This window comes from Artemia sp. Qi Xiang Cuo, chromosome 5, assembly GCF_049724085.1.
Source record: "Artemia sp. Qi Xiang Cuo chromosome 5, ASM4972408v1, whole genome shotgun sequence".
Lineage (NCBI taxonomy): Eukaryota > Metazoa > Arthropoda > Branchiopoda > Anostraca > Artemiidae > Artemia > Artemia sp. Qi Xiang Cuo.
In genome coordinates this window covers 66,801,727-66,818,913 of record NC_142798.1, presented here as the reverse complement: position 1 = coordinate 66,818,913, position 17,187 = coordinate 66,801,727, and the positions used below count along the sequence as shown (strand labels likewise).

At 37.9% G+C, this 17,187-nt stretch overlaps 1 protein-coding gene across 2 annotated transcripts in view; it reads right to left on the bottom strand.

Annotated features, from left to right (window-relative positions):
- Nucleotides 1-8,206: 8,206 nt before the first annotated feature.
- Rpn9 (regulatory particle non-ATPase 9) overlaps nucleotides 8,207-17,187 on the bottom strand; it is a 72,824-nt gene continuing 63,843 nt past the window's right edge. For both annotated transcript variants that reach the window (XM_089088953.1, XM_089088954.1), the window contains exon 10: nucleotides 8,207-8,354. In XM_089088953.1, coding sequence (XP_088945079.1) covers nucleotides 8,256-8,354 — 99 coding nt within the window. In that variant the 3' untranslated portion in view covers nucleotides 8,207-8,255. The remainder of the gene's footprint in view (nucleotides 8,355-17,187) is intronic.

Below are 17,187 nucleotides of genomic sequence, written 5' to 3'. Positions count from 1 at the left end.
AAAGCCAAGTATATTTTGGACCGCCACTCTTGACATTCCTCTCTGGGTATGCGTAAAGTGAAAATAAGATCCGCACAGGAACGTCCTGCACGGAACCCATATTGCTCATCTCTCAGGTGTTTATCTAGTTCGGTCTGTATCCTTTCCAAAATAACATGACAAAACACTTTCCCGGACACTGATAGTAAGCTGATTTTTCGCCGGTTTCCAGGAACAGTAGCATCACCTCTTTTAAAAAGTCTGACCAGTGAGCTTCTCCTCCATTCAGCTGGTACTTCTCTATTCTCCCAGATTTTGGTAAAGAACTTGACCCAGTATGAGATTTGTCCTGGGATTGATGCCTTCATAATCTCTGCTGTTATTCGGTCTTCACCTGGCAATTTTCCGTTTTTCAATTTCCTTGCTGCAGTACCTATCTCCGTCAAACTTGGTGGCTCATCACTGATATTCAGGGAAAAAAGTCGTTTCGTTGGGATATTCGTGGTGTTTTTTGGTGGGGGTCTATTCAGAATTTTGTCAAAGTGTAACACCCATAATTCATTTACAACCTCTGGCTCTGTCTGTAAAGCATTGGAAAGGTCCCTAACGGGGCCATATTGGGAGCGTTGCTTTCCTACTATTTCATTTGTTATCCTATAAAGGGATCTAGAGTCAACTCTTTCGGCAGCTTCTTCTGCAAATTTCGCATTCCTTTCAACTTGACAACAGTGATCATTTCTGGCGCTTTTTTTGACCGCTTTGTCTGCTTCTCTATAACTGGAACTTTTAAAGATCATTTGGCTTGGTACTTGATTCTGAAGAAGGGTTTGTTTTATACATTTTCTTTTCTCTATGAGGGCCCATGTCTTGTCTGAAAGCCACTGATCTTTCGGGCTCTTTCTGTAGCCAAGAATTTCTGAGGTAGCCGATTGACAACAAGTCTTCATATCCTTCTATATGTGTTCTTGATCTACCTGTTCTGGTTGAGAGAGAGCTTGAAAGTGATTCGAAAGTTCTACCTCAAAATCGTGCTGTAATGTTATGTTTAGCAGTTTGTCTGGTCAAAAGGAGGGTCGGGACGGGGAGTCTTCTCTGTATTTCTCCTCAACTTGATTTTAAATTTTGCCATCATAAGTGAGTGGTCAGATCCTACATCAGCACCTCTAGCCGATCGTACATCAATGAGGCTTGAGCGCCACTTATGGTCTATTTGATTTTTAGTTAAACCATCAGGGGAGGTCCAAGAATATTTGTGGATGTCAAGATGAGCAAATAAGCTCCCAACAACAATTAAATCATTGGCTGCTGTAAAATCAGACGAGCAATTCACCATTCTCACATCGGTCTCCAAGCTCATGGTTACGTAGTACTTAAAGGCAGTAATCCCGGTCGTTGCCAATCTTTGCATTAAAGTCTCCAATGACGCATGTTATGCTATGCCTAGGTATATCGTTTGTTACCGCTTGTAAGGTTCTATAAAATTGGTTTTTTACCTCTTGATTTGCTTCATTGGCCGGGGCATAGCAAACTACCACAGAAAGCTTGGCATGCAATCCACTAAATCTAGCAGTGAAGATTCTGGCTTAGATTGGGGACCATTTGATCATGGCCTTTTTGGCTTCTTTTGTCATGATAAGAGCAACTCCTTGTTCTCTTCGCGAATCGGTTCCACTGAAAATAATATTGTAGGCATTTGGTAGTTGATTTGATCCCGCACCAGTCCATCTCACTTCCTATAAAGCAAGTAAATCTAGCTTATTTCCAATCATTTCATTTACTACTTGTTTAGTTTTTGATGCTTCGGCCATTGTTCGGACATTTCAAAACCCAAACCTGAGAGTATTTTTCCCAGTCAGAAATCTTGTCCCGGGACAGGCAGTCGTCGTCGCTGAGTCTATATTAGATCTAAGGCTTTGTTTATTTGATGTTTCTTTTGCGTATAGTCTTCTTACGGGTGTGGGTTGTAGGCCCACAGCTCAACCCACCCGCTTTATCTTGGCTTGGAGCAGGCTACAGTAATAGACAGGCTATTCATGCCGACGCGGTTAGTCGATAGTATTGCTGTGGTGGGTGTAAACAATTTATACTTCTTTAAGTAACTCGTTTCCTTGGAGAACCTCGGATAATCTCCCCGTAGGTAATACTCGAGAGTTTACTGCGTAAGTCATTGGTTTTTCCTAGGCACAGCTGCCATTGTTGCAAAACTATCCCTTCCCCATTACCAGTGTAGGTCTGTTCCAGGGTACCGTTGCATTACAGAAGTGAAAAGTGTAACTGTTACATAAAGTGTAACAGGAATGTAGTTCCTGCAACACAGGAGGGTAAGGGGGGCAGCTGTTCCCGGGAGGCGCCAAACTAAGGTTGTCTTTTTTTGACATTGCTATGATCTACTTTTGTTATGCTAGTGGTTTGGTGGGGGTTGTGCAAAAACTGACATAATTTATCTCTTATTGTTATACAATTGCGCTTTAACCATTATTGGTAAACTTTTGTTACTGGTTACCCCTCTGTAAGTACAGTTATATTACCTTATTGTAAGTCATTTTCCCCTCTTTGCCTAGGTTGCTATCGTTGCACAAATATCCTTTCGGTGTTATCGGTTTAGGTCTGTTTCCTGTTACCTGTTACTGTCACCTTTATTCTTTATACCAGAATTTATTACTAGAATTTTATTCTTGTCAGAGAATGATCTTTATTTTTCATCTGAGAAATGTACTTTTCTATGTAGATTTCAGTTCAGATTTTATAAGATGAAATAGAAGGGAAATGACAGGAAAAAAAAAAAAAGCTGCCCTCTCCTTGTTCCCGGCCTAGGTCATTTACCAGCTACTGTTATTTTACCGGAACATAGATTATTGGGTATCTCTGGACCCAGCTGCCATTGTTGCACAACAACAATTTCCCCATTACCGGTATAGGCTGTTACGTTTACTGCAACTGATTATTAAATCTCGAATATAGCGACGATCGAGCGGAGGTCTCGACCGAAATATCTGCATATGTATCCTTTCTTTATTTTCAGTGGCTGGAAATATCCTCCTTTTTTCTTCTTCACAATTTGGTTCATTTTTCTTACCGTGGTTACACAACTACCCTCTCCCGTTACCGGTATAGACCGTTATCGGTTACCGTTACCGGTCATTAATTTTAGGTTTTCAAAAATGAAATAAAGAGGAATTGGAAGGAAAAATTAGAAAGGCCTTTTGAAAAAAAAGCTTTTCCTTTTAGAAAAAGGAAGATTGTGTGCCGAAAGCCAATCTGACTATGTAAACTCACTTTCTATTGTGAGGGTTTCAACGATTTATATCGATCCGACACAGTTTTTTAGGATTTCCAGACTATTTTTAAAATTTCTTACATTTGTTTTCAGAGCAACATTTACTATTAAGACTAATTTAGATAATAGTTTCTATCCCCAGTGAGCTAGAAATGGCAACCTTTTCTCGCTTGCCAGTTGTTTTTTAAACTTATTTTGAATTAGATAATTTCTTAAACCACATTGGCCTGACATCACATAAAGAAAGAAAAACGAGCAAAATGGGTTTTTTATAGGCCACAAGAAAATACTGAAAAAACACAAGAAAGCGAATATTTCGAGAGGACCAACGCCTCTCTTCTTCAGCGCGAAACGAAATAAATTATTTGAACTCATGAATAGGCTCGAATCTGCCATAAATTTAAGCTGTGATTTGAAAAAGACTTATGAAAACATTAATGTTTGTGGTCAAAATTGTTCGCGCCGGCGGCACGCCGCCGACATCTTAACGGCGGCACGGTGGCGGCACGCTGTTTTCGGCCCCGCCGCCGCCGGCCTTCCCTAATCAGCGCGGCGCCGGGGTCTAGTTATAGAAGAGTAATTTTCGGCAAATACTTCCCCTAGTTTGTGCTAACATGCGCAGAATTCTTTTACTGTTATAAAACTTTAAGAGTGTACGAAGAGAAGCTTTCCTGCTTTATATAGCCAACAAGTTATTGTCTTTGACAGTAACATGGGCCTAGATTAAAAAACAAACAAAATTTTTCCATAGTTTCAAAGAGAGAAAAAAACAACCAGAATTTAGCTTGAACATGCTCATACAAAGAATTAACTACTGTATATTCTTTTCTAAATTCCAGAAAACAGATAAGTAAATTGTATACGGCTTATACAAACAATAAACTTTCTTTAGGTTATGATGTTTGAATTGCTTTATTGTTGCGTCTTAGTTTTGTGGTTTTTCATCACAAGTTTAATATTATGTATTTTTTTACTCATTTATATTGCTGAAAACGGCAACTGTTCTCCCCCCCCCCCCCGAAACGACGCTTTCGCTTGCAACGTATGTGGTTATTTGATATTTTTTTTTAATGAGTTCTTATTACACAACCCAGTGATTTTGATTTAGCTCTCACTGGAAGAGGTTACATTTACATCAGGTGTTGTCAGCTTGAACTCCAGTTTAAATAATTAGGCAGTAAGTTTACCGCAGATGATTTCTGGCTCTTCATTCTCGGTGCGAACAGAAAGCTCCTCCCACTTATTTCTGCACTTATGGGTTAGTGTGTATGCGTCAATCAATGAGAAATGGTTAAAGAACATTATTTGTAATTGCGAAAGCAGAAAAAAACTTGGTGAGCCGGCCAAGTGGTTTGCAAGTGTCCAATCTCACAGGTATGACTTAATTTGTATACGAATTATGACTTAATCTATTATTTATGTACAGTGGACTCAACTGATTGGCCTATGTAGGATTTTATAAAAAAAAGGGGCGAGGGGTTGATGAAATTTGTGAAAATAAGGACATATTTTTCTTCTAATAACTGGTAGAATAGGTGTGATGGTTTCAGGGGCGGATCCAGGATTTTTTAGGGGGGGGGGCGCAAAAAAGGTTTATCCAATAAACATACGTTAGAAGCATGTTTAATTCAGGCAAACGTGCATTAATTATGTAAAGTACACAACTTTAGACTACGTTAGGGGGGGCACCCCTCCCTCCCCCTCTGGATCCACCACTGGGTGGCTTATCATTTTTTTTTTACGTCGTGATATTTATTTTCTACGATATTTATTTTCTAGATAAGACTAGTTTCGTTTTCAATCAATGTTTTCGTATGAAATGGGCAGACCTTTCCTGAACTTTAAAAAAAAAAAACCTCTGTTTGAAAATCTTTGCACTTTGTGAATTTACATGGCAATAAGGGTTCCTGATTGAGACCAATTTTAGGACTTGGGGTCTAATTATTGGTTGCTGTGGTAAAAGTTGCCACAATAGCCCTATCCAAGAAAATACCAAACGTCTGTTAAGTGTTTTTCGTAAAATTCTTAGGGAGTTTTCAGAAAATTTATAAAACTTTTAAAACTGAAATATCAATGCGAAGCACCAAATATCATCGCTTTATGGCATTGTTCAAATAAAACTTATTTTTAACTTGATTATCGTTGTAAATTCATTCTTTGTCTTTCTTTCCATTCTTAAACAAACGTTATATTTTGCATTATTACAGCCGACTATATATACACTTATATAAATATATATGCAGTGTTACAGCCATACCAAATATTCTCCTTTCTTTTTTTATTCTTTAATAATAATTTCTGGTCGTCTTGAGTTTGAGTTATTGTAGGCTTCTATTTCTACTGATCTTAAGTTTAATATGGCCTTTACTTTTCTTTAAAAAAAAACTTTCTTTTTCGTAAGGTTTTCGTAATATATATATATATATATATATATATATATATATATATATATATATATATATATATATATATATATATATATATATATATATATCGGCGCGTACAAACAGCTTCTCTCATTTGATCTGCCATCAGCGGTCCAATTACCCTGGAACAGGTATTTTGGCAGAAACATTCTCAAAATGCCTTTGAAACCAATTTGAGACTTCGAAACCTATTTTGAATTCCTAAAAACATCTAATAATAACATTGCACTACTAATTACCAATTTTCCTGTATGTATTGGAATAAATTAATTTAAAATTAGTTTCTTCAAAATTAGAGTTCCAACGTTGAAGCCAAGTTTCGCGTTCAAGAGAGATCTGACTTGTCTACCCGTGAAAAGATCTAATGTCGCTTATGTTTATACCGGTTTATACATTCTTTGGAGCAATCGCACCTCGGTTCGGGTTTTTATAATGGTTGAGATAGGGAAAGATCATACTGCTATTATATATACTGTGGTTTGAACTGATTTCTATATTTCTTCACCTATCCTGTGAATTTATTTCATCCAAAACGTCATGATTTCTCTGCCATGTCCTATAATAGAACTGATGGCCCTCCTCCCAACCCCACCAAAATCTATCTATGGCTTGGCTTTTTCCTAACATGTCTTTCAAGGCCATATTCAGGGGAGGTGTTAGGGGGTTTGAACACTCTCCCACAAAATGTTTGTCCGACCCGTAAAACGTAATAAAAATGCATAAAAACATATTTTGATGAGAATTTTTAAGTTTTTTTGCACCCCCCCCCCTCCCCCAAACAAAATCCAGGATTTCGGTCCTGGTGTCTTATATTTTCCAAATAGAAGCGTCTGTTGTTCATTTAATCAAAGTTGTATTCCTCAAAATTTTGACCTCTCAAAAGAACATCCAGCACTCGTATCTGATCAAGTATGTACACACAGGGCCTTGCAACCCACCTGGAAACTAAAAAAACAAGATGATTTCCATTATTTTTCACATAATTAACCTTCCATTTGGTGTGTTTCGTCTCCCCCCCCCCCCCACCCCCCCCCCCCCACCCGATCCATATTTTAGTTACATAGTTTGTAGTTTAATATAATAATTAAATTCTGATACATATATTTAAAATACCTATTAAGTAATAGAAGCTTTAACAAAACTTGATCCAACTTAAATTTCGAACTTTATGCAGCAAATTAGACCCAAACAGGGGTAAATATGAATTATCTCGTTGTGGTCCATGTTTTGAGACCAGATTCTTATAATTTTGTACTTATCAATATTATATTCTTTTCATCAATATTATAATCTTTTCATCAATATTATATTCTTTTCGTCAATATTATAATCTTTTCATCCAACAAATTATGCATAATCAAGTCCGTAAATCATTCACTTCATGTATTTACAACAGAATTCACAGATTTTTTCACGAGAAATCAGTCAAAAAATAATGCAAGGCCAAAAAATTGAAAATCTTTGTACATATGTACGCATTGCATGCAGGCAATAGGAGGGGGATGGGATGCAGTCATACTGGAAGCAACACAAGAATTCCAATAATAGAAATTTCTTAAACGGTATGAATTTCGCTATTATAGTGTTTAGTGCCGAAAATAGGGTAGATTCAATGGTTGCCACAGCTAATTTAGAAGGGATACCTTGCACTAAAAATATTATTTTTTAAATTCATTTTCAGTTTAATTACATCCAAGCTCCCTGACCCCCCTAATACCTGGACATGGACCTAGGCTATTCCAAAAAATTATTGATTTTGCTGGAATTGGATAATTTTTTTTTATCGATTCGGCGTGAATATTTGATTCATAGTACCAATTTGAAACAAAAACTACAAAATCCACAAACTTTTGTAATTAACCTAGAGTTATATTTAGGCACCTGAGGGAAGTGACTGGTATACATTTGAGCTGGAAAACATTCTGAAATTCGAACAAGTACGAATTCTCTCAATTTAATAAAGTAAGAATTTGGTTATTGCAGTGTCTGGTTGAACTGCACTGTATTTTGTTTGTTTCTTTCAAGGAACAACAAATTATGAATATGAATGGTGTATTTTTCTTTCGATTTGAGGACGCATACAGGGAACAGACTGAGGAATAGAAAGAGAATGTTAGTTGACATTTTCCATAGCTGTTACAGACATCTAAGTTACAAACGGTGGCGTAATTTCATCAAAATCCTGGAAGGGGGGGGGGGGCAAAGTTGGGGCCAATTTTCCCAACTCAAGTGAAAATGACATTGAAAACTGGAAAATGAGCTGTATATTACAATAAAGGCACAGATACACTAAATAAAACTGGCCTGTTTCTATGGATGCTTGAAATTATGTAGGCTTATTTTAGTTTTGACAAGATTCTTGAAGAAAAAATTTTTATTTTGGCGCGGGGTAGGGGGGAAAACTGGTGTCTGGGGGGAATTTACACCCCCCCCCCCCCCTACCCATTAGAAAATACGCTCCTGGTTACAATAGAGCCAGTAAAGTTTTTATGTCTTTAAGAACTCTGCATTCTGAGATTAAGAGTCGAAAACACTAGCTTTTATTGTATATACAAAAGAAAGTTATGCAAAACTCAGAATGTAAGGATATCATGGGCTTTAGTTTCAAGCAACGACTCCATTGAGCTAATGTCCTGAGTCCATACATGAAGACGCTCAATCATCGTTCCAAGCTAAAAATGAAAAAAGAGATTAACAGAATGATAAATCACTAAAGAACCAAAAGAAAAAGATGAAATATATTATTTCGGAAATATGCAAACTTTAGTAGCCACCCTGGTTATTTTGTTGTTTTTTCATCAAACCTAACGTCATCGGTAAACACTGAGTGAAATGTAACGGCTCGTTTTTCTGTAAAATTATTATGAGAGAGAGGCGTCTTTCGAATTATGTCAGAGGAGGAAGTATACTATTTGGAGCCGTCATCTTCTTCGTTACATGTTGTGGCTTTTTCGGATATCTCTATTATTTGTATTTTTTTTCTTCTTTGTATTCTTTGAACTGAGCGTAAGGTTACACTGACAGAAAAGTACGATCGTTGCAGGCCCAATCTAGGGTATACTTCAACATGTCCTATTTTTCTACTTTACAATTCTGTTTTTTGTTAAAAGTACTTCTATATTTTTCTTTGGTTTTTGGATTTATGAGGTAGTTCTTCTTCTTGGATTTTATATTGTACATTCTTCTTACTACGAAAGGAACGCCAAGTAGACTGTATATTATTTAAAGTTTCGCTAGGTAATTAAGACGACCTGTAATGTCAGCTGTACATTATCAAAAACACTCCATGACAAAAACTCCAGTATTCAGAAATTTGCGTATTATGTATTGACGCGGCAAACTGAAACTTGAAAGGGATAAAATAGATTCCGAGAGCTTCTCAGCCTTTACAAGTCGTTATAGCTGGGCTAAACACAGTATACAATGCATGCAACTGAAAGGTGTGACAAATTAGCATTATGTCTTTTAGCACTGAGCAGACGACTTTTCATCAATGTTCAGCTCATGATTCGTATTTTGTAATTTCTCTTTCACAACGCAAATTTGATACCCTCTATTTTCAAAAATAATTTGGAGCTATTATTTTTTACTTCACAAAATTCTTTCTTTAATCATCAATATTGAGTATAGTGTAGGCATATTCAACAATGGGACTAAGTATGCTTTTATTCAAGTTTTGACCCTTCCACCTGCAGAAGAAACTAAGATAGACCCTTCTTTCCTTCCGCCTAAGGCTCAGGTCTAAGCGCATCTATGAATCACACTATGTGCTGATTACAACCAAGAATTTACTTTAGCAGGGCTCGGAATGATTCTTGCTCATTAGAAAAGAGACTTCACGACCTGTCAAGGGACTTTTAGGAGCAAAAAAAGGAACCAATAGAGGCCAAAGTGGGAAGGGATTTTGATTGCCATTAATGTTCAAAACATTTCTTTGCTCATGAATCAGAAATGGGGGCAAGTTCATCCATAGAATCACCATATTCATGAGCCTTGGAAGGAACTCATTTTGCCTAGAGATGGGCAGTTGTCTTTGTTTTTCAATTTTCTTTTCGTTCAAACTGTCAGCTATGTTTATTAAAACAAAAATAGAAAAACAAATCCTCAAACACGGTAGTCCGACTGAGACACTAAGCGGGCAAGCCTATTAGGCTTAGGTAGCATGTACGCCTATGAGTCCAAGCAATTTCAGCCCCCCTACCCCTTTTGCATACAAGTCCAGTCAAACGAAAAATGACGATCATCCCTTAGTTCTATGGCTATCTACCTTAGTTCTGCCCTAGGATGGATGGATGGATGATGGACTATTTATCAACATGTGAATATAATATCATGTATAAAACAACTTTTTAAAAAACATATACCAGCTGTGCCTCTCGGTCAGAATATCTGTATTGACTTTGTCTCCGATTGGCCATGGCTTGATGGCGACTTGATTTTAATTCAAAGGATATTATAGGATAGTAACGTGTTTTAGGATAGTAACAAGTAACAAAAATCCATAAGGCTTCCGCATGCAACCTAACTCATTCACTTCTTTGAGTTCTTTGAGAGATTAGTGAACTTGCTTATCAAGTTCAACTTCCTCTTTTGTATCTCCTTTTCAGCCCGCTCTTTTTCATCTGTTTCTTTTTTTTTGTCTTCTCGTGTTTTCATGACACTCTCTAGTAGGGAATTGACCAAGGCGATGTCAACAGAATCATTTAAAGTCACTGCTCTGTGTAAGCGATCGGGTGCCTCTTTCAAGAGGGCATCAACAATTGCTCGTTTTGTTTTTGAGAAGCCCGCTTTTCCTGCAATGATAACCTTTTTAGCTAAAGATGTCAACTAGTTTCAGCTCCCTTTCTTTCTCTTGGTCTTGAATGCTTCGCTCAGCAACTTGTTGTTTTGCCTAGCTCTCCACATAGTCTTGGTATTTTGACCAAGCCAACCTAGCAAAAGTCAAATATTCTTTGGGGATAGGAAACCTTTCTGGTTTGCCTCCATGTTCAATTCGTCAATCATACACAGCTTCGCATTTGAGACTCTTTCTGACATGGAGGCTCTGTCCGATGGAAGAGGTCTTCTTGAGAGCAAAAAACGCCTCTCTACGTCAGTACTACCACAGTCAACACATCTTTTACCAGCTTCGAAACAAAAGCATACACTTTTGCCCAACAAAAGCATCCATCACTGAGAAGATTTGATACCAGTAATGGTCGACGTGCGATGGCGTTGATTCTACTGAGTTCTCGGCTTGCAGCAATATTCACTCACTTTTAACATCGTCAGGACTTACTAGTACAGGGATTTTTCGGGCAAGCACAGAAATATTTGATAGACTTCTACCTCTTTTCCTTTCCGTGGGATCCAGGCACCTAAGCGTTTCGACAAGGCTATTAGAAGAGATGGGGCACTTCTTGATCAGGTGTTCGGCAGCTACCTTGAAGTACCTTCGCACCCTTCATTGGAATCCTTGTCTTTCTGCCAAGGTGAGTTTCTGAGCATCTAATGCAAGACTGAGCTGCTCACCTACAATATTGTCCTGCAAATAATTGTCCAAGTTCTCAAGCAAACAGGAAGAAATTTCATCAGCAAACATGATAATGTCAGGTTTCAAAACTCTCGCAAAAACAATGAGAAGTAAGTTTTACAGCTCGGCATGAAGAGCATGCAGAAAGGGTATGTTCTTCTGAAACGCTGCTGTGAATTTCGCAAAAAGCTCAGATGATGAATACACGAATCCGAGTTCTGCAAGCATATCTTTCCTTTTTAGGTAGCTTATGATCTTGAGCCACTTTTCTGATGACGCAACAATCTTCAAATGTTTCTTCGATGGCACGTAATGAAAAAAAATACTTCAAGAGTACCGGCCATTGATTAATCGCTCGGCGAACAGCAGGACCCAACGTCAGCCACCTTGTTGAAACATGCTGAAGGAAACTATTGCATGGGACGCCATTTTTTTTCTAGTATTCTAAAAAATCCTCACATCATGCAGGTCAGCTAAGGAAAAAAATGCCTCAAGATGAAAACAAAGACGGATGACTCTTCGCCAAATTACTGGAGCCCTTTCATGAATACGTTGTGCAAAACAAGGATGTTACGCGTTCTAAGGTTCACAAGCTCTTTTGAAGACTTTTTCTTCTTCAATGCATTCATTTGATATCATACCTTTTTATTGATATTAGGACCATTGCTACTTATCTTTATTAATCTTTCAAGAGGTAAATTCTCGCTCCAAATGCATGACATCACCTTTTATAAATTTTTCTCCCCACGGACACTTCATTGGTTTGGACATCTTTCGCAAGTGCCTACCAGCACTCCGGCTCGGGTTCTTTACGACACTGAACCAATCAGTAGCGACTGGAAGCGTCCAAGAGGAAGACCCAAGTTTCGGTGGAGTGATAGTCTCGGAATTTTCCTGGACCAAGCTGGAATTTTGCTGTCTGATGCAGAGGCCCTAGCTGCAGACCGCCTCACGCAGAAAAGGCTGACGACGCTCTCAACGCCACCCCGGCATGAGGATTAAATAAGTAAGTAAGTTGCATATCCAAGGAAATACGTCTACCAGATTGCGGCTAACAACTTGATCTCTTAAAGAGGACCAAAAGCGCACTCTAATCTGTAGCTCTTTCTTTCCTTCCCTGTATGTAGTTTTGTCATGTTCAAGAACAAAGTGAGCCTCACCTATGTCCTTCATAAGATTCTGTTTAAAGTGTGGATGAAGTGCATCAGTTATCGTGTACACAGCTTTCTTCGCACTCATCAGCGTCCCGGCCGGTAGCTTACCGAAGAATATGGCTTCAAAGACATCAATGGTTCCGTCAAATGAAGCTACAGACATAGAGGCTTGAAAGGACTTGAGTGCCCATACGATTTCTGCTGTGTATGCAGCATCTTAGTCACAAAACATCTCAGGAGTTTTACTTCCATTGCTAGCTGATGTTTATTCGCATTAGGACTGTTGCCTAGCAGATCCACACAATCGTAACTGCCATGAATTGACATAAGTCGCAACCTGTTGCTTGTCTTCTTTAGTTAAACTGGAGCGACAAAATTTGCAGTTTCCCATTGTCTTTCCTAGATACACCTGGGAGACCTGAAAGACAAGTAGGTTCAAACACAGCTGGATAAACATTAAGATTTTTGCCATCTGAATATTCCACTCATGGTACTCTCCTCATTCAACCCGCTATTAGTATATTAACTAGACCCCGGGAAAGAATGCATTATTTGTACCATTGGCATACAAGTCAATCCAAACAAATTCATACTGGTATGGTTCATTTTATGAAGCTACAGGAAATTATCTATCCTTGAATGTTATCACATCATGACCAATCCATCCCACCCACCCTATAGGTGAATGTTCCTCTCTATCCTTGAACAGTAGTACTATTTTACCTATCTATCCCACCCACCACATAGGCTAATTTTGTGACGTTATTAGCTGCCTTTGTTTACAGCAGTTAATAGACACTTTGGACACAGACAAAGTTCCCACTGTTTTGTTGCTTCTTTCTGGACTGCGAAGCGTAACCAAGAGGCCAGTATAACCGGATTTGTGGAGAAGCTATATTATTTAAAGAGGGTCTTTCAAAAATATAATGTTTCAGTTTTCAAATATACCATGCTCCCAAATAGGGACTTTGGGGAAGTTAAGGAACTTTCTGCATACAAAGGAACTTGGAAGGGAATTCAGCCCAAAATGGACTTTGTGAACTTTTAGGGACTAATTCCTAGCCCTGCCTTAGGATAGCAAAATGACATAGCCAAGGTGGAGATTTCGGGAATTTAGACACCCTCCAGAATTTGAAAACTATACAGAATTATTCAATAGTTTTTTAAAACAGCAGAAAATCCCCATGAAATTTAATTGACAGACAGTCGGTCGACTTCATAGTTGACACCAGAACACCTTTAAGAAGACCCTTGTGATAGTTGATCAACTTGATAATTGATTAAAAAAGTGGATCAACAATAATATCCACGAAAACCTTTTTTCATTATAGTTCAAAGTAAATGGCAATATTTATTTATTAATTATACTCTTGAAAACAATGTTTTGAGAGTTTTTTCCTACAAATTTTCACTGTACGACCAAATTATACAAGTTTTCAATTTTATGACACAATAAGTTTTCCAAGTTTATCAAAGGTCAGCGCTCTTAGGGGGTAAAGGGGTGGAAACTTTAAACGATAGTGCCTTCTCGCGTCTTACTAAAGATAGAAGATCAAGTTAATTATAACTACCTTCATAGCAAAATAACTGCTTTTGTCTCATAAAAATGAATTAATAAAGTAAGTTCTCCCCATTAGTATTCTACTTTGAGATTTACACTTAATTTGAACAACAAATTTAACAAAGAACGCTTTCAGCCATGGGCCAATTTCATCCATATTTTTGATTAAAAATACCTAACAAAAAAAGACTGTTGATCAACGACGCTGCAAGAAAAGGCATAAAGGCTTCTAGGGGACGGACCAGATCGAGCGTTTTCTCGACAGATTTTATGTCAAAACATCGCACCATAATAACAAGCTTCTTGTTTGAAAAGCTTAATCAACAATAATTTATTTCCAAGTATTGCAGAGGCTTTGATAAGGCACGATATAAACAAATCGCTGGTAATTACTGGTCTGAATATTCAACAAGATTGTAATATATAATTTGCTGATGGTAGCTTGCAGATCAAAACCGAGACAAACGGAAAATAAATCCCAAAATTCCCCATTTGTTTCAGTTTATGACTTCTTTTTGCTATTAAATTACTTTTGCACAGCAATCCTATCCCAACTAACAGTGGTGTCAATTCACGTCAGTGTAGGGGAGAGGGAGCAATTTTTCCATTTTCCAATAAAAGTACCGAAGCAGAGGTTTTCCATCAAAATAGACCCGAAAATGGTATTTTCCAAAATGTAGGCAGATGGAGGGAGGGTCATAAAAACCCGCTACGGTATTCTGCTATTAAAGATATAAAACTGCTTAAAGTAAAAAAGCATCATTCCCGTACAAGGAGCACTGGAACAGCCAGTGATGAGGTGTAGGGACTCTAGGACTCTTCGAAATTAGAAAACATATCATTCTTATAGGAGACCAACACTTTTTTTGTGACTGATTAATTTCTAAACGTGGACATATCTTAGTCCTCCTTCCAACCAGGGCTAATCACAAATAGTAAGTGCTTATGCTTCGGCTGTACAGCGCGAACAGTCTGTATTCGGAATCCTCGGAACTAAGATGTTCCAGAACAAATTTTAGGAATTTCAGATTTATGATAGCGACAGTTCTAAGACTAAGAAAACGTTACAGTAATTACACAGTCTAACTAACTAGGAATTAAGTGCAGAAGCGTGCACAGCTGCGTAGATTTCAAGTTGCTTAGCGTTGGAATGACTTATTGATAGTACTAGTAGTACTTAAAAACTAACAGATTGATACATATTGTTGACAATAAAAGACATTCCTGTCGCCGGAGCTTTCCAAATAGAAGCTTGCAAATATGAGTTAGGTGTTTACCCATAGACTTATTAATTTATAATAGACTATGCAATGCAGGTGTTTTGGCGAATTCATTTTATTTTTTTCTTCCCTGCCACTAGCAAAGGTTTCTTGTGTTTCTTCCTGCAAAGGTGTTTGTAGCAGTCAAAATCAGCTATTTAGGCCGCTCATCTAAACAAACTGCTTGATTTTCATTGTTTCAATCATTTTTGCTAGAAACATAGTCGCTGTTTACCTTTGCCCACTATATTTTTTTACATACATTTTTTTTGTATTCTTTTATTTTGACAGGCTATATTAATTATAAACAGCTTTTTTTTCTTTTAAATGAGGTCCTATTATCCGATAGGCTCTGTAACTTCTACCCAATGGTAATCAGCAACGTCGATAATGTTCACTGTTACTGAATTAAGTTTCGAAGATTGTGCCCTTTTCCGTTTTATTACATTGTCTTTTTACGTATTATATTATTACTTTTTTTTTATTTCACATTTTTTCATATTGTCTGTTATCTACCACGATTTTACATACCATTGGGTGATAGACACAACTGATTTTGAATTCGGACTTAAAAAGGTCAAGTGGAGAGGGGGAGAGGCATTGTTATTCTTTGTCACTTTTCAACATTCCCCTCAATCATAGGCAGCGCGATAGCGCTGCCTAAGTAAAGAACGATGTGGGCACAACGTATTATTTATCTTATTTTTTTTCCTTCTCCATACCCAGGCACGTTGTATAGAAAGAGTTGTCATAGAAACATCGAAATGAGCTCATTCGATTGAAAATTGGCGGGGCTCGTGCCCTTTTTAATAGACAAAAGTGATTGGAGAGCAACTAGCCCCCCCCCCCACGCCCATCATTCCCCCAAACATATCCAATAAAAATTGTGAGATAGCCATTTTGTTCAGCGTAGTTGATTTCCAGATAGAAAACATGTTTTTCAGCAGGAGATCCCCCAAAACCCTCGGAGCAAGGGTTTTAAGTTATGCCCTGAGGGCATATAAGAACGATGTGGGCACAATGTATAATTTTTTTTTCCTTTAGAGCAGGGCATTTCGTATCGAAGAAGTTGTAGTAGAAACTTTGAAAAAGGCTCATTCAATTGGAAATTGGAATGGCTTGTGCCCTTTCTAATAGTTGAAAGTGATTGGAAGGCAACTAACACCCCTTTCACGCCCAGCATTTCCCGAAACACACCCAATCAAAATTTTTAGGTCGCCATTTTGTTCAGCGTAGTTGATTTCCAGATAGAAATTGTGTTTTTGAGGAAGACACTCCCCCACAGCCTTCAGGGCACGGGTTGTAAGTTATACCCTGGGGGCATAAAAGGTTTTTTATTGAAAGCGTTGTCGTAAAAACTTCAAAACATGCTAATTCGATTAGAAATTTAAAGCGCTAGTGCACATTTTAAAAGTCAAAAGTGATTGGAAGGCAACTAGCCCCCCCCATGCCCATCATTCCCCAAACACATACAATCAAAATTTTGAGATAGCCATTTTGTTCAGCGTAGTTGATTTCCATATAGAAAATAGGTTTTTGAGGAGGACACTCCCCCACAATCCTCGGGGCAATGGTTGTACGTTATGCCCTGGGGGCATACGAAGTTTTATAGAAGGCGTTGTCATAGAAACTTCAAAAAAGGCTCATTCGATTGGAAATTCAAAGGGCTAGTGCCCTTTTTAGTAGTCAAAAGTAATTGGAGGGCAACTAGCCCTGCCCCACGCCCATCATTCCCCGAAACACATCCAATCAAAATTTTGAGATAGCCATTTTGTTCAGCGTAGTTGATTTCAAGATAGAAAATATGTTTTTGAGGAGGAGACTCCTCAAAAACAGGTTTTTACAGAACGCAATGTCGTAGAAACTTCAAAAAGGGCTCATTCAATTGGAAATTGAAATGGCTAGTGCTCCATCCCCACCATTTCCCCAAACACATCCAATAAAAATTTTGAGTAAGCCAATTTGTCCCACGCCGTTCAAAGTTCATAAAATTATACCTTTAAGCAGGACACTCCTTCA